This window comes from Ursus arctos, unplaced genomic scaffold (assembly GCF_023065955.2).
Source record: "Ursus arctos isolate Adak ecotype North America unplaced genomic scaffold, UrsArc2.0 scaffold_24, whole genome shotgun sequence".
In the NCBI taxonomy this organism is placed as follows: Eukaryota; Metazoa; Chordata; class Mammalia; order Carnivora; family Ursidae; genus Ursus; species Ursus arctos.
Genome location: NW_026622919.1, coordinates 36392789 through 36414266, shown reverse-complemented (window position 1 = coordinate 36414266; position 21478 = coordinate 36392789). Strand labels below are relative to the sequence as shown.

Sequence of the window (21478 nt, the reverse complement as noted above, 5' to 3'; positions counted from 1 at the left end):
AGAGCTGGCGGGAAACCACCCTAAGCCCCTTCACGGTTCCCAAAGCCGCGCTCCGCCTAACCTGACCACAGCCCACGTGGCAAGCGGGGGGGGCGGGGACGCGTGGAGCAGCCTGGGCCCGGACCTCTGCGCCTGCGCGCTGCGGCCCGCTCAAGGACCCGGATTTAAAGAGACAGGCGCTACAACCGTCGTGGCGGCGCGCGGCCTGTGGGCGCCTGGTGCGAGGCCTGCGGTGTGCGCCGGAGCTGGGAAGGCAGGTGAGGGGCGGGCGCGGCGGGGCCGGGCAGCGGGGAGGGAAGCGGCCCGGCGGCCCGGGGGCCCGGGGCTCGGCGCGGCCTAGGAGCCGGCCCCCTCGGCTCCTCCCCCGCCCGCCGAGCCCCGGGGCACACCCTCCGTGACGTGGCGGCCCCCCGGGAGCCCACAGGCGTTGGCCCGTAGCTCCCCGGGACCCCCGCGGCTCCGCGAGTGGGAGGGTCCCCCGAGGCCCTTGTGGGGCAGCTCTGGCCGGGCCGGTTCTGCACGCTGGCCGCGCCGGAGGCTGTGCTCGTTGGTGCGAGCTCGGGAGCCTTTCTCTTTCCGCCGCGCCCCCTTCCCCAGGCCCAGGCTGTGTCCTTGTGCCCCTAGCCCGCCCAAACCGAGGGACTCGCTTCCTCGCCTTCTCCGCGGGCGTCCCCGGGCGTCCGCGCCGGCCAGTAACCGGAAGGCGTCGGGGAAGGCCCCCGGGAACTGCGGCTGCAGGACGCTCGCTTCCTGGCCCGGGCTGCGTTGGGGCCCCAGCGGTTTCCTTCTCGACCACCTTGAAGGAAACGCTGAGCCGCGGCCGTTGAGGGGTGCGGGGCAGACGGGCTGGCTCCGAACAGCGCCGTGCCTCCTCGTGGCCCGGCTCGGCCTGGGCCTCGGGCCCCGCGGAGGGTGGGGCGCTGCGAGGCGCTCTCAAGTTGGCTCTTTGGGGAACGGGGGTGCCCTGCCCAAACGCTGTTCTGAGCTCCTCTGATGGACCTGCCGGACTCACATACCTCCCCTCTGTAGTTCTTGAACTTCTCGGGGTTACAGACCGTCTCTCCAAGAAAGTGTACATTTATGAATATGCGCACGTTGTATACATTTTCAGGGAGTTCAGAGCGCACCCCCGACCTCAGCCCTTCCATGGGCTCATTTTAAATTTTCCCAGCCATCCCGTGAGGTCAGGTATTATTTTCCATATTTAGAAATGAGAAAACCGAGACGCAGGTGAGTAAAGGGAGTTCTCAAAAATAACAGTCCCTAACTGGACAGTCACAGTCGCACTCCCACCGCCGATTCCCATCCACCTGCTTTCCTCTGCAGGAAGTAAAGCCTGCTTGTCTTTATAAACCAGTAACAATTTCACTACAAAGCATGTGCAGGCTGGAAATAATTTCCAGCATATTTAAAATTAGAACAATGAAGATATTTTAGAAAATATGGCTATAAAAAGGTGGGGGGATACTGGGTGGACATAATCCCTGCGTCCATTTGTGGTGATTTATCAGGTCTTTTGATTCTTGCCATCCAGTTGCTTCAGCATTCCCTGATTCAAGGTGCTCCATTATGAACAGGCTGATTGCCCATAGGGAGCCTCTGCTTAAAGGATAACTGCTTTACTGATGGAAATAAGAGCTAATGTGTCCTGAACCAGCTGTGTTCTGAGGGCTTTACTCTTAGAACGACAAGTTAGGTAGTTTTGTTAACCACGTTTTAACAGTTGAGGAAATTGAGGAAGGGAGAGGTTAAGTAACCTACCAAGGTCACACAGCTAATGAGCTAGGATGTGAACCCAGGCAGTCTGGTTCTAGGTTCCATTTAATTGCCTCTCAAAATAGGTCATCTGATTACATCACAGATCTATATAGTGACTTAATTATTTTCTGAGGATGGCATCTGTGTTCTACTTCACATTAAAAGCTTCATGAACATCATGTAATGTTTCTTGGTGACTAAACAGAGACTTCAGGATCTTGTAATGCTTAAGCGTCGTCATCCATCGTAAGTATCAGGTATTGCCGATGGCCTGAGAAAAGCTTTTACGTTATTTGGATTTGAGTCTCTCGATTGTGATTTACTAGATGTACATGTGTACATTAGCTGTTTGAACACCCTTCTGCAAACTGAATTTTCCTGTTCTGGAGCTCTTCATCCTGTAGGCACTACATCGTTAACACTCGGGGAAATGTTTCGGTAGTCATCACGGACTGTAGTAGGACTTCGGGGTTGGGGAAGGTGGCAGCCTAGCTCCTCATTTATATCTCCCTTTTCTTGCCCCTCACTCTTTCACAGAGCTGTATGACCTTGACTTTCAAGATCCTCTTCCCACCAACCCTCCGCGCACTCAGGCGAAAAGAACTGTGCCTCTTCCGAGAGCGGCATCACTGGCCTGACAGAAGACAGTTCGGCCATTGGTCAGAAACAGATCTGCTTCATGGGCACTGCCTCCTCCAGAGAAGAAAGCCTGCTCTGTCATTCCAGGAAGGCCATCTAAGACCACGTGCCACCTGCCTTGTTTTCCTGCCAGGGGCGCATGTGGGACTCTGCAGTGGCCCCTGTGAGATGGCCGAGCAACGGTTCTGTGTGGACTATGCCAAGCGTGGCACAGCCGGCTGCAAAAAGTGCAAGGAGAAAATTGTGAAGGGTGTATGCCGGATCGGCAAAGTGGTGCCCAATCCCTTCTCAGAGTCCGGGGGTGATATGAAAGAGTGGTATCACATTAAATGCATGTTTGAGAAACTGGAGCGGGCCCGGGCCACCACAAAAAAAATTGAGGATCTCACAGAGCTGGAAGGCTGGGAAGAGCTGGAAGACAACGAGAAGGAACAGATAAGCCAGCACATTGCAGGTGGGTGGGGACCACTGCTTTTTCATATGATGATGCTGAGAGAAAAAAGGAGGAGAGTAGAGTCCCATTTTTTTCCTTCCTTCCTTTTTTTTTTTTTTTTTAATTTTTTGGAAAGAATATCAAACTCACAGAAGAGTTGTGAGAATAAAAAAAGAAGAAAGAAAGCTCATATTCTTTTTACCCAGACATACCGGTGGTTACATATTGTTCTGTTTGCGTTATCATTTGTGTTCCTGTGTGCGCTGTTCCTCTTTCCCCATGCGCACAGCTGGGTTTTTTCCTGAGCCATTTTAGAGTAGGTTGCACATATTATGGCTTTGCCTTTAAATACTTCATTCAGTGTGTATATCTTAAGAGTAGGAATATCCTCTTACGGGACCATAACACAGCAATCAACTCCAGTAAATTGATCCCTAATGTAATATTTGAACGCACCATTGTATTCCAGTTTTGTCCATTGGTCAAACAATATCTCCTGTAGCTTTTTTCCCCTCCACAGTAGAATCCCACTCTGGGATCAGGTATCGCATTTTGTGGTCTCTTTGGCCTCCTTTAATCGGGACATTTCCGTAGTCTTTCTTTTCTGACATTGATAATTTTGAAGAATAGAGTACCTACCATCACCCCGTCTTATCTTTCAATTTATTATCATATGGACTCACAGATTACTTTTCCCTGGTGGCTTATAATTTTACTGTATTTTATTAATTCCGTACTTAATTGTCCCATATTGGGCCACTTGGGAAACTCTTTGATCTGATTTCTGTGTCCTGGATGCTGCCTCTCTTTTTTTTTTTTTTTTTTTTTTTAATGTTTTGAAGTACTTCTTTACTTTCTAGCATAACAGTATGCTTTTAGGCTTACCTTACTTTTTTTTTTTTTTTAAGATTTTATTTATTTATTCGACAGAGATAGAGACAGCCAGCAAGAGAGGGAACACAAGCAGGGGGAGTGGGAGAGGAAGAAGCAGGCTCCTAGCGGAAGAGCCTGATGTGGGGCTCGATCCCAGAACGCCGGGATCACGCCCTGAGCCGAAGGCAGATGCTTAACCGCTGTGCCACCCACGCCCCCCTACCTTACTTTTTTTTTTTTTAAGATTTTATTTTTAAGTAATCTCTACACCCAACGTCGGGCTTGAACTCACAACCCCGAGATCAAGAGTCACGTGCTCCACTGACTGAACCAGCCAGGTGCCCCTCTTAGGCTTACCTTATATATGTACCCTACCACAACTCTGGAGCCAGCCATTTCTCTGAAGAATCCTGGTTCCCATTATGGGGGAATGGCTTTAGAGACCAAAATCTAGATGCTGTGTATCCTTGTTGCCATGAGGTATCTTGGCTTTTAAGCCCTTTCAGCAGACAGAACTAGAAAATATATGTTTGCAAACAAAATACATGCATATACACATACAGATATATGCACACATACATATGTAGTCACGTGTTTATATTTTAGAAATCTTACACTGATACTTCCAAATCCAGGTAGTCCTTCATGACCTTCCATATACTTATCTTTAAAGTAATACTCATATCTTCAATTAAGTGTAGTTCTGGTCACTCTGGGAGGACTCTGGCAGTGGCTCTAAAAATGGGCAAAAAAAGAAAAATGGGCACCTATTTATTATTGTTCTTTGAGAGGAGAGAAGACTTCCAGGAGAGAAAGCTACTTTGCATATCTTCTTTCTCAAACTCCCTGTCCTGCCCTGACTTGGCCATTGGTCCCAGCCTTTGCCACTTCTTGACTAATCAGTCTCCTTGAGGAAGAGAAAAACAAGGTAGAGTCAAACTTACACAGCTCAAAAAAAACACAGCAGCTGGGACTTTCCCTGCCTGTGCCAACCTCACATGCTCTGTTCTCCATCTTCATTTTACTTTCTTGTTCATCTATAAATTGGGGCTAATTCCATGGAGCTGAGGTCCCCGGGTTTTATCTTTGGACATGTGGGTTCTGATTTTTCCCAGATCTGGAGATCATTATATATAGGATAATAGAAGGCGAGTGCTGATGAAAATGTAAGTTACTAATAGAAGTAAAGAGTGGGGCGCCCGGGTGGCACAGCTGTTGGGCGTCTGCCTTCGGCTCGGGGCGTGATCCCGGCGTTATGGAATCGAGCCCCACATCAGGCTCCTCCGCTATGAGCCTGCTTCTTCCTCTCCCACTCCCCCTGCTTGTGTTCCCTCTCTCGCTGGCTGTCTCTATCTCTGTCAAATAAATACATAAAATCTTTAAAAAAAAAAAAGTTATAAAAAAAAAAAAAGGAAAGAGAAACGGGGCTTTTGTCCCCCGAACACTCCCCCGCACCACCACCAGGACTCTCTTACCCACTACCTCCACTCAAAAAGATCAGCCAGTCCACAACCAGCCTTGGTGTAATGCCGTGGTAGTAACTTACCCAGCAAGGCTGTAAAAGCATTTGTTAAATTCTTTGGAAGCTTTTCTCAGGGATCTTTCACTAAAACATATTTTCCCTTTTTTGGGGGGTCCTACAGATCTGTCTTCTAAGGCAACAGGCACACCAAAGAAGAAAGCCGTTGTCCAGGCTAAGCTGACAGCCACTGGCCAGGTGACCTCTCCAGTGAAAGGTGCCTCTCTCGTCACCAATAGCAATCCCCGGAAATTTTCTGGTTTTTCAGGTGAGAGATTAGAGATACTTTAGCTGTTACGGTCCTTTTAATTTGGAATCCCATTTGGGATTCTGGCTAAGATGAAAATTCCGTGCTGTCTAGCCTCATTCATTATTCGCTTCCCTCTGAGCAGAGGCAGGTAATGGCTTATTTTCAACATTCCACTGGTATAGCATTTTTTGTATACGTTAATCTCTCTTGCAGCAAAAAGATGTTTGGGTTTTCAAGACTTTTCCCCCCATGAAGTAGTCACCTAGGTCAGATGGAGATGATTATAACCTGCCCTATAACTTCCTTGTATTTTGGTAATGAAAGGATTTTGAGAAATTGCATCCCTAAACGTGTCCTAACCAGAGCTGAAAGTATGGAAGGTGTCCAGCATGGCCTTATGTAACAAGTAGCATTCGGCTAGGGGCTTTTACCTATGTAGCTTCGTCTGTTCTTCAGTTAACCTTGGGAAGTACTTTTATGAGGCTAATCTTATGAATGAGAAAGCTGATATCTGGTCCATTATGGAGTTAGTATCGACGCTGAGGTCTGTTTAACTCCCAACACCTGTGCTCTTTTACCCTGTACCCTGTTGCCTCTTATATTTGGAGACATTCTTGTGACTGACTCAGGTAAAGTAAAGCCAAACGTATGGACTCAGAAGTTGTTTGGAGAGGTAGCTTTAAGTGAGTGAAAGCAGCATAGACTGAAGTTGGGAGACCTGGGTTCTGGTCCCAGCGCTGTCATGTGACAGCTTGCTCGGGGGCAAGTGGCTTTACCTCGGAGCCTCCATGGCCTCATCTGTGAACAGGAAACACCTGCCTCCTTTACCCTACAGAATTCGCACGAGGACTGCTGGAGAGAAGATTGCAAAAACAGCGCCTGATCCTGTGGGGTTTTTGTTATTGTGAAACTCTGAGGTCTGGTTTTTGTTTGGTGGTAGGGCAAAGCTGGAAATACGGAAGAGTCCAGGTGGCCGTAAGGACAGCGCGTTCCTGGGAGGGGAAGTTGGGAGGAGCTGAGAGAAACGGGGTATTCTAAAGTCTTGCAACCTGCTCGACATCGACACTGGAATTTTGTCCCCTGACATCCTCTTCAGACGCCAGAGCAGAGACAAGGATGGATTTATCATTTACAGACCCCAGCCAAGAGGCCGCTTACACCAGCAGGCTGCTTGCTAATGGCCCTGCTGCCAGCTTGCAGAGTGCAGTGTGCTGTGTAAAGGAGGGAAGAGAGGATCACTCGAGAGTTGTGCAGTTACTTGGGGGTGTCTGGAGGACAGTCTTGCTCACTGACTACCTTTTATTTTGGCACTAAGCAGGGGTGATGGGTGGGTGGGAGCGGCAAAGGCCTGGGAATGCCTTCTCTCAGGCTTTGGGCTCCTCATAGTGAGAAGAGATTGAACCAGGTCATCTTTAAGGCTTCTTCCAGCCTGACAGCGACAGCAGCAGTTTCCCACCAACTAACATGTGCCTTGGTTTCTTCCGTTCTCATCCCCACTTTTCTGGGGGCAGCTTGTTCTCTGCAGCGCGTACATAAAGAAACGCACAGCAGCTGGCTCTCGGTGCGGCTGTGAAGCCACTGTGTCTTTACCATTAGCAGCTGTGATGCCTGTTGCCCTACCTGTGCGATGGGTGTAACGGTCTCCACCCCGCAGGGCCATTTTGGGCGATTAAGTGAAGCTCCATACAGAGTGCCAGCAGAGTGCTTATTTGTTTCCCTTTCTTCCTTCTCAGCAAGGCAAATGAATCATCCCTGCTGTTTCTCTTTCCAACAGCCAAGCCCAACAACTCTGGGGCAGCCCGCTCAAGCCCTCCCCCTAAGGCAAGTTTGTCATCAAGCAGATGCGACCCCAAGCACAAGGATTGTCTGCTCCGTGAGTTTCGGAAGTTGTGTGCCATGGTGGCTGAGAATCCTAGCTACAACACGAAGACCCAGATCATCCAGGACTTTCTTCGGAAAGGTTCAGCAGGAGGTGGGGCCTAGAACATCCTGGATGGGCTTTTCCTCTGAAGAGCTCAGAGCCGTGGCCGGTTTCATAGCCGTGTGAATAGTACAGTTGCACGGGGCCTCCTACTTGGTTTAATCCTCTGTTAATAACGTCTTGAAATTCCTTCTTTCTTTTTTTTTAAGATTATGTATTTATTTATTTTAAAGGTTTTATTTATTTGAGAGAGAGTGAGCACACACACGAGCCGGGGCCGGGGGGCAGAGGGGAAAGGGAGGAGCAGGCTCCCTGCTTACAGACTCCCTGCTTACAGTCTCCCTGCTGAGCAGGGAGCCCAATGCGGAGCTCGATCCGGGGACTCTGGGATCACGACCCGATCCAAAGGCAATCGCCCAACCGACTGAGCCACCCAGGCGTCCCAAAGATTTTTTATTTTTAAGTAATCTCTACAACGAACGTGGGGCTCGAACTTAAAACCCCGAGATCAAGAGTTGCATGCTCTACTGAGCCAGCCAGGCACCCCTTGAAATTCTTAATAATGAACAGAGAGCCGTGCATTTTTACTTCTTATTGGGCCCCACGAAGAATGCAGCCAGTTCTGCTCAGAGCACATTGGTATCGCTCTTTTTCTGCCCTTACTTTATCCCCAGGAGACCAGAAGAATGCATTGCATTTGACCAGGAGGACAGTTCACTATCCAGCACGTTTGATCAGGTTTTTGTGACCTACATGCATGGCTGGAATAGAATCTTCCAGCTCTTTCATTCATCTGACAGATCATCACTGAGCATCTGTAATGTGCTCCTCACTGGGGACACTGAACTGGAAGTGTGGCCCTGCCCTGTGGGAGCTCATCCAGAGGAGGTAGACACGTAAGCCACGAGTCGCCAAATGCTGTGGCCTCTGTCACTGTAAGGAAGCGTGCAGGGCATTGTGGCAGCACAGACAGCGATGCAGACATCTCTTTCAGTTCCTTGAGTTTGTATGTGTTTAGGCTCCATTTCTCAAGAAGGCCTCCATTCTTCTGTCTCCAGATGGTTTCCACGGTGACGTGTACCTAACAGTGAAGCTGCTGCTCCCGGGTGTTATTAAGAGTGTGTACAACTTGAATGATAAGCAGATTGTGAAGCTTTTCAGCCGCATTTTTAACTGCAACCCAGATGATATGGCACGAGACCTAGAACAGGTCAGAGGAAAGGGGGAGGGTAGGCAGCATTCCAGGTGGGGTTCTGCCAAGCCGGGCACCTGCACCCTTTTTTCTGGTTGGGGCACATACTGTTTTGGAAACTGAAACCCATTTGAATAAGCTTCCTTCATGGGAGCTGAATGTGAGGCGACAGCCGTCGGTTTCACGAGGTTCTGAGGACTGCAGTCGTACTCCTGCAGAGCCCCAAGAGGCCTAGATCTTGAGGGACCGATTTCAGACCTCCCGTGGTCTCTCCTGGGGTTGCCGTTCTGGACCCTACTTTTTCTTGCTTTTTTTCAGTATAACTTGATACAACATTCAGCTTTTGTTTGTTCATGACTCCAGCTTGGGCAGCATGGAATGTTTCGATCCAAGCACCACCCTCCCCTTATCTGATGACCGTATTTGTTTCTTAGTTCAAATTCATTCATTCTTTCTTTTTTTAATTTTTTTTTTTGAGAGAGAAGGAGGGAGGGAGAGAGGCAGTGGGGGAGGGGCAGAGGGAGAGTGAGAATCTTAAGCAGGCTCCACATCTAGCACGTGAACCCGAGAGGGGGCTCGATCTCACAATCCTGAGATCATGACCTGAGCCAAAATCAAGAGTCGAACACTTAACTGACTAAGCCACCCAGGTGCCCCTCTAGGGTAGCCGGCAGTTCTCACCGAGAACAAATTCTAACAGGCACCAAGTTGGCTCAGTCCTGGATTAGTCCTTGGCTCACCTGTCAGCCAAGGCAGGTGGCCAGATCCTATGGTGGTTAGAGGTGCCCTTTCCGGGAACTGTGGGTGGGAGAGATTCTTTCAAGAGTGAGGTTAATATGTGTGAGGTGGGGACAGGAGTGATGCTTGAAATCTCTGACTCACCTTTAATCCTGGGGGTTTGGGGGATACACTCAGCCACCCTGGGGTTGCAGCCATTTTGGTTTTTGGAGACAGGGCGACGTGTCAGAGACCATCAGAGTCTTCTTTGAGCAGAGCAAGTCTTTCCCCCCAGCTCCCAAGAGCCTCCTTACCATCCAGGAGGTGGACGAATTCCTCCTCCGGCTTTCCAGGCTCACCAAGGAGGACGAGCAGCAGCAGGCCCTGCAGGACATCGCCTCCAGGTGGGGGCACCGGCCGACGGGGATGGGCTTGGGGAGATGAAACCACCAGGGAAGGAGGGTTTGGGGGTCTAGAGCTCTTCAAAGACCAGGCTGAGTGTGCCTCACCCCTAGGTGTACGGCCAATGACCTTAAGTGCATCATCAGATTGATCAAACACGATCTGAAGATGAACGCGGGTGCAAAGCACGTGTGAGTACCAGCCCCCGTCTGACGGCCGGGCTGTCTGCTTCGTTTGTTGCCAGCCGGCGTCAGGACTTTGGGGTCCCGGTCTGGATTCAAGTCCTGATTCAGCCTTACTCCTTCCTGCGTGGCCCATCAGTTGACCTAGCTCAGGCTCTATTTTCTCATATAAAATGTCACAATGCCCTTCTCACACAGTTGTTAGAATTGAAAGTATGGAATACGTTCGATAAATCGAGTATGAGTTGCTTGCCACTCCAGCCCCGTCTTTGCTAGGGCAACATCTATGTAGACCCAGGATCTCAAAATTGCTAGTTTTCCAAGAGCATTTTCCCCTGCGGAAGGCTTTAGACAGCAGAACGTAAGCTCTCCCCCTATGTCGAGACCCCTCCTCTCTGCGAGAACTGACCACTGTCTAAAGCAATAAGGTCAAAGGCAGTGGTTTTTGTTGCTTTGCTCCTGTCTGCCTTGACAGGTTAGATGCCCTTGACCCCAATGCCTATGAAGCCTTCAAAGCATCGCGCAACCTGCAGGACGTGGTGGAGCGGGTCCTCCGCAATGAGCAGGAGGTGGAGAAGGAGCCAGGCCGGAGACGCGCACTGAGTGTCCAGGCTTCCCTGATGACGCCGGTGCAGCCCATGCTGGTAAGGCTGCTGCTCTCCGGTCCCACTTTGTCCGGCTGTTCTGACCTTCCTTGTGAGATCTGGGGGGGCACGGATGCTGGAGGAGTTGGGGCCGGGCACAGCGCAGATGCTGCAGGGTATATCCCAACGGGTCTGTAAAGGCGAAGGAGGAGGCCGTGTGGTCTAGTAGAAATGTCTGGGCTCAAGGCCCAGCTCGGCCACCAGCAAGCTATAGAATCTTGAATGAGTTATGAGTTACTTAGCCTTTCTTGGTTTTTCATTTCCTTGCGTGAGTGACGTATGAAATCTGAATCATCTCCTTAGCATGGTTTACCAGGCATCTTCCCCGAAGACAGGTGGACGTGTTAAGTAATTCCTAAGGCTCTGTGACCTACCGCAAAGGAGCTCCGAGAGTTAGTGGCAGAGCCGGGCTTCCAAAGACAGGGTGACTTGGCCTCTTTCTTCTGGAAAGAAGCTTAAGGAGTGAAGACCGGGTCTGACCAAGATCATCTTGAGCCCCTGCTCATTTCGTGAGAACTGGGATTTCCTTTCTGCACTGGTTTTTCTGTGCGACGGCAGCCCCCACAAATGTTGTCATGCCTAGTGAGAGCCTTGGGGCTGCTCCCGTGGGGTGCAGTGCCTTTTGTGGGCCCTTCTCATGCGCTATATACTGCAGCCTTCCGTTAGGCTTCTGCATTTGGGCTAGGGAAGTGTCCTCTCTCGCCCGGAATGCGGGCCAGCCAGCCCCAGAATGGTGGGATCTCCATCCCGGGGACAGAACTCCTATCACCTGCAGTAGTGGCCTTCCTGACTTTTATAGGAATTCTTGGGAGTCTCTTCTGTAACCTGTCATTTATCCCAAGAGTGGCGTGGGTTAGATAGCTCCGTGATGAACTGCGCAGGCTTTGGAGTTGGGCCTCCCTGCGAGCTTCATTCCTGCCCTTCACAAGCTGTGTAACTTTAAGTGAGGACTTAGGCTCTTCAAGCGTCTGTTTTTTCGTCCATAAAACGAAATCAGTGTTTCTCACGTAAGATAGCATATCGAGGACGCACTGAAGTTATGTGTGTGACCTGACACGTACAAACCCCCCTGAGACGGTTGGTTGTCGTCAGGTTGAGTCAGGATGGCGCTGGGATGTGAAGCACTCCTGTGTCCTGTCCTAGGGATCCCTGACCGCTGCCACCCTTCCAGCCTCCCTGTCCCCTACACTCTCTTCTCCCCTCTACGTCCCTCCTGTGCTGAGATAACTGATGTGTTTAATAGCAAGCCACGGCCCTGCAAGATCCTGAATTACTGGAAAAAAATGAAATGCTGTTTCAGTGGAATTTTATTTGCCCCTAACATGGATCACATTCGTGGTCCTCAAAAAGCCCCCTCCGGTGTCCGCTGCAGTGACGCTCTGGTCCGAATACGGCACTGCCTAGCCTTGTCCATTCCCCTCGCCTCTTTAGCAACCTGTCTCGAGGGTATCCTCTGGTCCGCAGGCCCCGGCACCTGGACTCTGGGGCCATCCGTGCTGAGCAGCCCCCATTGAAGAGCACCTGTAAGTCTCCAGGCTTTTCTTTCCCCACCCCAAGGCCGAGGCCTGCAAGTCCATCGAGCACGCGATGAAGAAGTGTCCCAACGGCATGTTCTCCGAGATCAAGTATGACGGGGAGCGAGTGCAGGTGCATAAGAACGGGGACCGCTTCAACTACTTCAGCCGTAGCCTCAAGCCCGTCCTGCCTCACAAGGTACGGGTCCCTTCCTCTCTGCGGGGACTGTCTTTCCCTTCCTGCCCCCTAAGAACCTCAAGGCCAGGGTTCTGTAGTCATTTCAGCCCTGGGGCACAGTTGGGTTTATTCTGTGGTTGTTGAAGGAGTGTATTTATTTTTGGATTCTTATAATGAAGGGCTGCTCCGTGGGGACAGCCAAAGAGCCCAGACTTGGGTTAGTCAGCACAGAGCCCCTGGGGATGGTAGTGCTCCCCTGGCCCACGGTGATGCTGGCACAGCGAGCTCACCTAGCAGGTGATTCACAGTGCTCGTCTTTTGTGTTTCCACGTCCTGTGTGCTCCCCAGCGCTGAATTAGTGCTCTGCAACGAAGGGCTGTTAGGCTATCGGTCATGCGTTTGTCTGACAAAGCTTTAACAGGGGCTTAGTCCGGGCGAGGCACTGTGCTCGGTAGTGGGTGTACAGCAGTAAAAAAAGGACAGAAGTACTTGGAAGCTTACGTTCTGATGTAAACTCCACCCAGCGGGGACATAGGAGAGCCCGGACTCCTGTCCTTCCTTAAGGGGCATTGACAACCTCACCCCTTAGTCCTTCGTAGCACCCCGGGCCTCTGTGAGTCGATGGGCCTTCCTGAGCTTGCTGTCCCTTCTCTGCTAGGACTGACTCTGTGCTTCAGAGCCCTGGGCGTGGAGGGGATGTGTTGTGTGGCCCCCGTGCTTCCCCCACCATTGCCTTCCTGCTGGAGCACTGAGCATCGAGCCGTTCGTCTCAGGTGTCCAGAGGAGAGCTAAGCACTGGCCTCCGCGGGGCCCAGGAAAACTGCCCCAGAACTTCTCCCAGGGAGCTGCCCAGTGGGCTCCTCCACTACCCGGAAGAACTGTGGGCCCAGCTTTTCAGAGTTAGAGCCCTTTCCCTGCTCTCCCTCACCAGCCGTCCCTGGTCTCTCCTGTGCTTGTGGTTTGTAAAGAGCGGGGTTGGGGATTGAAGCCGAGCGGGACAGCGGAACAGGCATCTTCTGTCCCTGCTCCGAGCGCCATAGGTAGTGAGGGCCTGTGTGCCCTGCCCAGGGGAGGACTCGGGCCCCAGTCATGCTCTCTGGACCTCACCACTGGCATCATTTGGCAGGGGCTGCCCTGGGTTACAGTGGGACTGCTCCCTGTCTGGAACTCTCAGAGACTAGGGTTCTGCCTGTACCAGGAAAAACTCTTGATTGCAAACATCCTTTCTTACTCATTTTGAAGATGGCTGTGGGTTCAGAGCTCCCACTCAGAGAAGACTTTCCTGTTTCCTTGCTACTCCTAGGAGGGTTCATTTCCTCCTTTCCATCCATTTTTTTGTAGCTCACCTGTTTTCCCCCACAAATGTCTGTCTGCCCGTGTTTCCTCCTCCCTTCCATGTTTGTCCGCCCCCACCTCCTCCTTCACATACTCAGCTCTCTGTTTCTTCCTTTTTCCTCCCACCTCCTCCATGGCCCAGCGTGGCTCTCCCCACGCCGACCTCTTCCTGGGCCTCAAACACTCCTCTCCTCTCGTCTCAGTGGCTCCTAAGGCCTAGGTCTGTTTTGCACATGAGTTTGGCTCCCACATGTTGGTGTTCTTTCTTCTGGGGCCTGGCTTTTGCTTTCTGGCTCGGCTTTAGGTCATTGCCGCCCATTCCTCCCTCACCTGAGTCACCTTTCTGCCCCCAGGTGGCCCACTTCAAGGACTACATCCCTCAGGCTTTCCCCGGGGGCCACAGCATGATCCTGGACTCTGAGGTGCTGCTGATCGACGCGAACACAGGCAGGCCGCTGCCCTTTGGGACCCTTGGGGTGCACAAGGTACTGGCTCAGCGCCAAGCGTGCGGGACTGAGCGGCTGTGCGCACGTGCATGTGTATCTGTGTGAGCTCTTGCTCTGAACGGAGGGGAATCTGTCACTTACTCAGAGTTGGGCTTATTCTTTGTTTCTGAACTATTTCTGAATTTAGCCCTGAGTTTAGATGTGTGTGTGTGTGTTTTACATCAAAGGGGCTAGTATTGGGAACTTAGAATGGGGTTGGTTTCCATTTAGGATCTTCTGCCAAGTGCCCTTGTGGCCCAGGGGGCTCCGAACACATACAGGGCAGTTCTGTCCAGTGCTTCACAGGGTCTCCAGAAGTGGACTGGTCCTCCCCATTTTTTAAGCCCACTTACTTTTGGCCTCATGTATCTACTACCTCATTTTCCCTTACAGAAAGCTGCCTTCCAGGATGCTAATGTTTGCCTGTTTGTGTTTGATTGTATCTACTTCAATGATGTCAGCTTGATGGACAGGTGAGAGATCTGTTTTCGGGCTGAGAGGTGGGGGTTCAGGTTGGACAGGAGGGAGGGGAAGGGGCTGAAGCATATGCCTCTTTGTGGCCCGGAACTGGGGAGGAGGGAGCCGAGAGGTTGCACACTTGCCACATACTCAACTCCCCACTGACTCTGAGAGCCAGCTTATTGACTGGATCTCCTGAGAGCTTAAATCAGAGAGGAAGCCCAGATCCCCACAGAAGTTTCTGTGCTACATTAAAGTAGACTGTCTAGAGAAACAGGGTTTCGGTTTATCCGTCCACAAATAGCACCCATGAGGGCATAAGGCGGGTGCTTTTCAGCTCAGGTTTTGCTTTTGGAAGAGGCCGCCAGGAAGCTGGGGACTAGAGGAGGACTGGAGGTGGGGACCGTCTGAGGGAGAACTAGCGGTCTTGGCTTCACTGCATGCAGATTCTTGGGCCTGAGAAACTAGGATTGGCCCCTTGCACACCTAGACATGTGTCCCTGCCCCCACTCTTCCCCCACTGGCCCCGTCACTGAGCTGGGGCGGGGGGAGGAGGACAGTCTTGTTGGTCCTTGGACTTCGGTCCTAAGAACCAGCCAGCCTTGGGCCTGGGGGCAGGGCGGGGGGCCGGCTGCATGGATGAAAAATGAGAGTGGGAGTCATTTTTCATGAGGGACCAGACGGTCTGGGCTAGAGGCCAGTTCTCGCGGCTCCAGGACAGAAACAGGAAGTGCAAGGATGAAGTGGCTTGTACCACAGCTCACAGTTGTCTGGTTGTCCGTGTTCGGTCATGAGGGTGTCCTTGTCGCCCCGACAAGAACTGTGAGGCGTCAGGGTTTAGAGCCATGGCAAACCCTGTCAGGAAGTGGGTTGGTGGATGTGCCCGTCGGTTCTCAGAACTCCTAATGCGGGTGGGAGGGTTCTGGCCTGACCTCAGCTCTCTCGTCCCCCTTAGGCCTCTGTGTGAGCGGCGGAAGTTTCTTCATGATAACATGGTTGAAATTCCCAACCGGATCATGTTCTCAGAAATGAAGCAAGTTACTGTGAGCAAAGACCCCACCCCAGACAGCAGCCTGGTGGTTTGAAAGCAGGGCAGAGAACCCCTTGGTCAGCCGTGACTGGGAGAATGGGTCCTCAGTTTCTTACGGGGGCTGCCACTGTGTGTAGGTTGTCTCCTGGTCTCCATCTGAGAGGGCGGGGCCTGCAGCATCCTTCTAGCTGGGCTCCCTGTGTCTGGAAGCTGCAGCCACTCTCTGGTTGGGACAGGACCTTTGCTGGTTGTGTTCAGGTCGGGGTGTTTGCAGCGGGCGCTTTACTAGTGTGCGGAAGGGAACCACCTCCACCTGCCCACCCTGGTGCTCTCCGTTCTCACACCAACCTCAGCGTCTTGTCTTACCCTCAGAAAGCTGCAGACTTGGCCGACATGATAAACCGGGTTATCCGAGAGGGGCTGGAAGGGCTGGTGCTGAAAGACGTGAAGGTGAGCCGCTGACACCCTTTGCTTGCTTCCTCCCGCAGGCTCTCAGCCTCCGCCAGCCTTTCCAGCCCTGGCCAGCAGAGGGCGGTGACGGTCTGAGGGGGCTGGGGCTGGAGGCAGCAGGGGTGCCTTTCTAGGGTCTGACCACGAGCTAAGGGCTCTTGCTCAGAGTGGACTGGGCACTGTGGTAAAGCCCATACGTCGAATGAAGAGGTAAATCTCAGGGGCGCCTGGGTGGTGCAGTCGTTGAGCGTCTGCCTTCGGCTCAGGGCGTGATCCCAGCGTTATGGGATCGAGCCCCACATCAGGCTCCTCTGCTAGGAGCCTGCTTCTTCCTCTCCCACTCCCCCTGCTTGTGTTCCCTCTCTCGCTGGCTGTCTCTGTCAAATAAATAAATAAAATCTTTTAAAAAAAAAAAAAAAGTAAATCTCAGCCTCCTGGAGTTTTTATTCTAGTTTGAGGTCTCTCCTGTTCTTCCCTCAGGGTACATATGAGCCTGGAAAGCGGCACTGGCTGAAAGTGAAGAAGGACTATTTGAACGAGGGGGCCATGGCTGACACAGCTGACCTGGTGGTCCTTGGGGCCTTCTATGGGCAAGGGAGCAAAGGTCAGGATGGTCTCTGGCCCCTGGGATGGTACTTCTTTGAAAGGCCCCTCCCCCGCAGCAGCCTGCCCCTCCCTGGGCTCGTGGGGCTGGCGGCAGTGGCTCCCTCCCCCCACCACGTCGCTTGTCCCCCCTCCCAGGTGGCATGATGTCCATCTTCCTCATGGGCTGCTACGACCCAGACAGCCAGAAGTGGTGCACGGTCACCAAGTGTTCGGGAGGCCACGACGACGCCACCCTCGCACGCCTGCAGAAGGAACTGGACATGGTGAAGATCAGCAAGGTGAGGAAAGGAGCTGCTTGGCCCGGGGCCTCTGCACTGGACCTCGTCCCCGAGATTGGCCGTGCTGGGGGGACGACAGGGATCCTTTATCTGTGTCCGCAGAACGGAGAGCTGCTGCTTGGCCATGGGAGCAGTGGTAGGCCTTCAGAGACTTTGAGTGCCTGCCCTGTGGCAGCTGGCCCACATGACCCCCTGGCCACACGCTCGGGGCAGGGAGGATCCCATGGGATGAGGGTCAGCTTTTTGTGAAAAGTCCCCTCTTCACACAAGCCCTTAACGAAGGGGAATTTAAGTTTTTTGGCTTGGGAACGGCTCAGGACAACATCTTGTCTTCTCCAGGATCCCAGCAAGATACCCAGCTGGCTGAAAATCAACAAGATCTACTATCCTGACTTCATAGTCCCAGACCCAAAGGTACCAGCCCCATAGCCTGGGCTCCTCCAGCCCACAGAATGAGCTCGCAGGTTCCCTAGCGCCACAGAGAGGCCATCTCAGCCTCACTGACAGTCCAGCCCAGGGTGGGCATCTGGACTGTTCAGCCAAGGGATGGGCCCGTCAGCACTGAGGAATCGTCCTTGGTAAGGGCAGGATGACACACACAAATGCTTTGCTCTGGAAGCAACCTGGGCCAGTTCCTTCCATGCACTGACAGAGAAACTGGGTCCCCAGAGGAGAGCTGGAACTTCCCTCGGGTCACCTAGTGTCAGCAGCAACCGTGGGACTAGAACCCATCTCCCGCCTGCTAGCCAGTGGTTTTTTGGTTTTAGCTGGTCTGTATTGCTTCTCGCTGGTTGGGGGAGGTTTTTCTTGACCAGTGACTGAACTCCTGACAGAAAGCTGCCGTGTGGGAGATCACAGGGGCTGAGTTCTCCAAGTCTGAGGCTCACACAGCCGACGGGATCTCCATCCGGTTCCCACGTTGCACCCGCATCCGTGATGATAAGGACTGGAAATCTGCCACTAACCTCCCCCAACTCAAGGTGCCAGCTTCCCCTGCTCATGTGTCCTCCACCCCATTGTCCCAGCCTTGGAACCCTGGCTCTCTGGCCTGCTCATGAGTTCTCTTCTTTCCCTCTCTGCCCCCACCCCTACCCCCACCCCATCATCCACTGAGACAGGGCAAGGAGGGCAGTGGAGGGAGACCCGCCTGCTGCAGGGCCTCAGTGGAGAGAGCTGTGCTGCCCTCAGCCTCCTGCCCTTGTGCTCAGGGCTGGTCCCCAGGCTATAGTCTACGTTGCTGATAAGAACAGGGGGACAGATAACAGGGATTTGCAGTGATGACCCAAGAAATGCTCAAGTTTAGAAAAGCACCAAGAATGCCAGCTTCTTTTCCCTGCCTTTGTCTCTCTCCTCTCTTTGTTCCTCAGTCACATGGGCCTAAGACATGCCTCAGAGGCCAGTGGCTGGGAAGGGGATAAGAGCCCTGACATCTCTGTCACCTCCCCAGGAACTGTACCAGCTGTCCAAGGAGAGGGCAGACTTCACTGTGGCGGCTGGAGAGGAGGGGAGCTCCACCACAGGGGGCAGCAGCGGAGAGAATGAGGGTACCTCAGGGTCTGCGGGGGCTCGCAAGGCCTCCAGGGCCTCCCCGAAGCAGCCCTCCACCAGTGCCAAGAAGGCAGGAGGGAGGCTGAGCAGCCCCAACCGCAGAGGCGGTAAGAGAAGGGAGGGGTGGGGTGAGGAAGAGTGTGCTGTGAGGGGACCCAGTCTCACATGTCAGCTCTGAGATCGCGTGATTTGCTCTGTCCACCACACCCGACCTGGACCACGTTCCTGTCGTGTGTCCAGCCATGGGCCCCTCCATCTGCTCAGTACACCTGAGTGACGGGCCCCTGCGAGAGCCCATCTGGCCTGAGGATAAGCCACCCCTGAGTTAGAGGCCTTACTCGCTTACAGCCTCCCCTGCCAGCTCCCCCAGGCTCCCAGCAGAGTCCAGGCCTGGCCCTTCCCTCGGCTGCCCTGACCTCAGGGGTAGCAGCTCCCCTCCCCCCTTCCTAGTTCTCATCGTGGGCTCTCTCCGCAGGCCACCAGCCGACCGTGAAAGTGGGGCAGAAGCGGAAGGCTCCCGCTGAGACCCCGTGCCCAGCAAAGGTGAGCGGAAGAACTGTGGTGTCCCGGGGGCCCGTTTGGCCTGGGGCTTTGAGTTCCCAGCCCTCTGCCCTTGGGGACTGAGATGAGCGAAGGTGTTGGGACTAGCAGCCAGACCCCGTGGCCTGCGGCAGCTGCTCACCCATCCCGGGCAGGCCCCGCAGGACGGCCGTTCCACCCTGTGCCCTCTCGTTGCCTTGCAGAGGCGGCCGGCCAGCAAGCAGAGAGGAAGGAGAGCTGTGCCAGCAGGCAGGAGATAGAACAGCCCGGCCTCGCTGAGAGAGGCTGCTGGTCCCGAGTCACAGTTCACATTAAAGAGAGGGGAGGAAGGCCGGTCTGGGTGGAGTGCAGCTGTGTGAGTTTGCGCTCAGGGCCAAAGCAGAACCAGCCCACGAGGGCGGAGAGGGCACCGGCCGGGTGACTGTCCTACCTGCCGCCCTTCTCCTTTTGCCCTCTCTTGTCCGTCTTTGGCTTTGAAAACAGCTGCTGAGCTCCTTCTGAATGTGGTAATTAGACTCAGCCCTGGGGGAGCTACTGGCCCAGAGGGGACGGAGGTAAACCCTGGATCTCTGTAGGGGTGATGCGGCCACACAGTCCTCCTCCCCGGCCAAAGCCAGCATCGGAGTCTGGCACGTGGGCCCCAACCCAGTCCCCAGCAGAAGTAGGCAGCCTTTCCCATCTTTTCCCTACCCAAAGCCCCTGCCCCCGTCCACGGCAGAGCGGGGCTCCTGACCCCCAAGTCTAGCTACCTGTGTGCAGCGCACTGCTCCGTCGGCCAGCATCGTGGAGTCCAAGAGCCACTGGCCCTGCACTGGATGCTGCTGGGATAGCCCCACTCTCCCCTTCTCCAGGTCCCAGTGTGGGGACCCACCCACGCTCCCTCCTTTCCCTTTAGACAGGGAGGGGTAGGTGTTCTCTGCGGTGGCTGGGGCACTGGGGTTTTGAAGCCTGGTCCTTCTCTGCAGTCAGCTCTCAGAGATGGTCCCCTCCGTCTCCGGTTCTCAGACACCCTTTCTCCCTGGCCCGCGCTCTGGGCAGAGCCCCAGCCTGACCACTGTGCGTTCGCAGGTGCTGCTGGACATCTTCACTGGGGTGCGGCTCTACCTGCCACCCTCCACACCAGACTTCAGCCGTCTCAGACGCTATTTTGTGGCATTCGATGGGGACCTGGTGCAGGAGTTTGACATGGCCTCAGCCACACATGTGCTGGGTAGCAGGGACAAGAACCCTGAGGCCCAGCAGGTCTCCCCGGAGTGGATTTGGGCGTGTATCCGGAAACGAAGGCTGGTAGCCCCCTGCTAGGACTGCAGCCCTCCCTCACCCTCGGCCACGCTCACTGCACTCCAGCTGGGGCAGGCCAGGGCGGGCAGGCAACAGCAAGGACACGGGGATGGCCTTTCTTCTCCAAGCAGTGTGTCTTCCAGAACCCACCAACCGTGCTTGGTCTCTTCCCGCCCAGAACTTCGTGGCACCCACAGGTGCCGCCAGGGAAGTCCGTGTCTCTTGCTGGTTTACATAGATCTTTCTGATCTGGGTGCTGGTTTGGTTGTCTTTTTGTTTTCTTTTAAAAGAAGCTTTTTTTCCCCCCCTATAAATAAAATCTCTTGCAGTTACCCCATCCTGCACCCCTTCTCCCCCTGTAGTCCCCCTAGTGGTAAGGCACGGAGAGACGCGGCTGTTGAAGCCCCGTCCGCAGAGCCACCTGCCCCTTTACTCGCAGGCTCTTTTTAAAATTGTATTGAAAAGACTGCGCTCAGAAATGCCTCTTATATTTGGCAGGACTTGTATTCAGCTTGGCCCTTTTTGCCAGGAATGAAGCCTCCTTTGAAAGAAAACAAAATGAATTTTATGACTAAATTCTCTGTGTTCTCCTCTTACAGGGTGTGGGTCCTGGTTTGAAGGGGGGGAACCAGGATCAGGTAGGAAAACGGGGCCTTAAGGGAGTTTAGTGGAGCTACTCCTCTGGGGGATACAGGACTCCAGGAGGCTCTGCCTCCCCCAGATTTGGAAACAAGACTGCTCACTCGAGGACAAAACCTACACAGCCTGTGTACCAAGAAAGGCCCCCGTGCCCCCAGGGCTGCATTACTGGAATAAAAGGAAGACAGTCTCGTGGAGAGCGTGCCGTTCAGTAGCACTTTTTGTGGCAATGGAAACACCCTGTCAATCGTCACCGGCCAAGATAAACTAGGCGCACTCAGCCCCGCGGCAGGTGCTCGGCAGCCGCCACAGCCGAGGAACTGAAGTCTTGGTTTTACTTCAGCCTTACACGGTCACGTGTGGCCAGTGCGGGGCCGGCCCGGTTCACACCTGAGTCGCTCCACGCGTGAGCCTCTGGCCGTCCCGGAGGCGGGGGAGGACCGCACCCAAACCGCAGGCTGCTGGCAAGAGCCCACGGACTCCGGCTACCTAACGTGAAGCCCGCGGTCAGAGTCGAGTCACGCCGGGATGCCCGTCCGCGCCCCGTCCAGCAGAGGGGGCCCGGGCCTCGCCCTCCTGCTCCTGTGAGGGGGCGCCGCGGCCAC

General features: G+C 53.7%; 1 protein-coding gene across 5 annotated transcripts; it reads left to right on the top strand.

Annotated features, from left to right (window-relative positions):
* The first annotated feature begins 110 nt into the window (after positions 1-110).
* On the top strand, positions 111-21070 carry LIG3 (DNA ligase 3). 5 transcript variants are annotated; one of them, XM_026517608.4, is made up of 20 exons: positions 111-257; positions 2296-2851; positions 5347-5490; positions 7247-7444; positions 8452-8603; positions 9540-9706; positions 9818-9895; positions 10362-10530; positions 12088-12243; positions 13911-14042; positions 14436-14515; positions 15457-15544; positions 15904-15981; positions 16462-16585; positions 16723-16865; positions 17205-17279; positions 17699-17845; positions 18313-18520; positions 18889-18956; positions 20022-21070. In XM_026517608.4, the coding sequence occupies exons 2-20, from the start codon at positions 2302-2304 to the stop codon at positions 20253-20255; spliced, it is 2991 nt and encodes a 996-aa protein (XP_026373393.1). In that variant the 5' UTR covers positions 111-257; positions 2296-2301; the 3' UTR covers positions 20256-21070. The 5 variants fall into 5 exon arrangements, with proteins under 5 accessions (XP_026373393.1, XP_044246745.1, XP_057173793.1 ...); XM_044390810.3 differs by having other exon boundaries at positions 140-253; XM_057317810.1 differs by lacking the exon at positions 111-257 and adding an exon at positions 385-1230.
* Positions 21071-21478: the final 408 nt, after the last annotated feature.

Coding starts and splice junctions, on each gene's coding strand:
- LIG3 (XM_026517608.4), top strand. CDS start 2,302: ATGACCTTGACTTTCAAGATCCTCTTCCCACCAACCCTCCGCGCACTC. Junction 9,896..10,361: donor AACGCGGGTGCAAAGCACGT/GTGAGTACCAGC, acceptor CTGCCTTGACAG/GTTAGATGCCCTTGACCCCA. Junction 18,957..20,021: donor AGACCCCGTGCCCAGCAAAG/GTGAGCGGAAGA, acceptor GTGCGTTCGCAG/GTGCTGCTGGACATCTTCAC.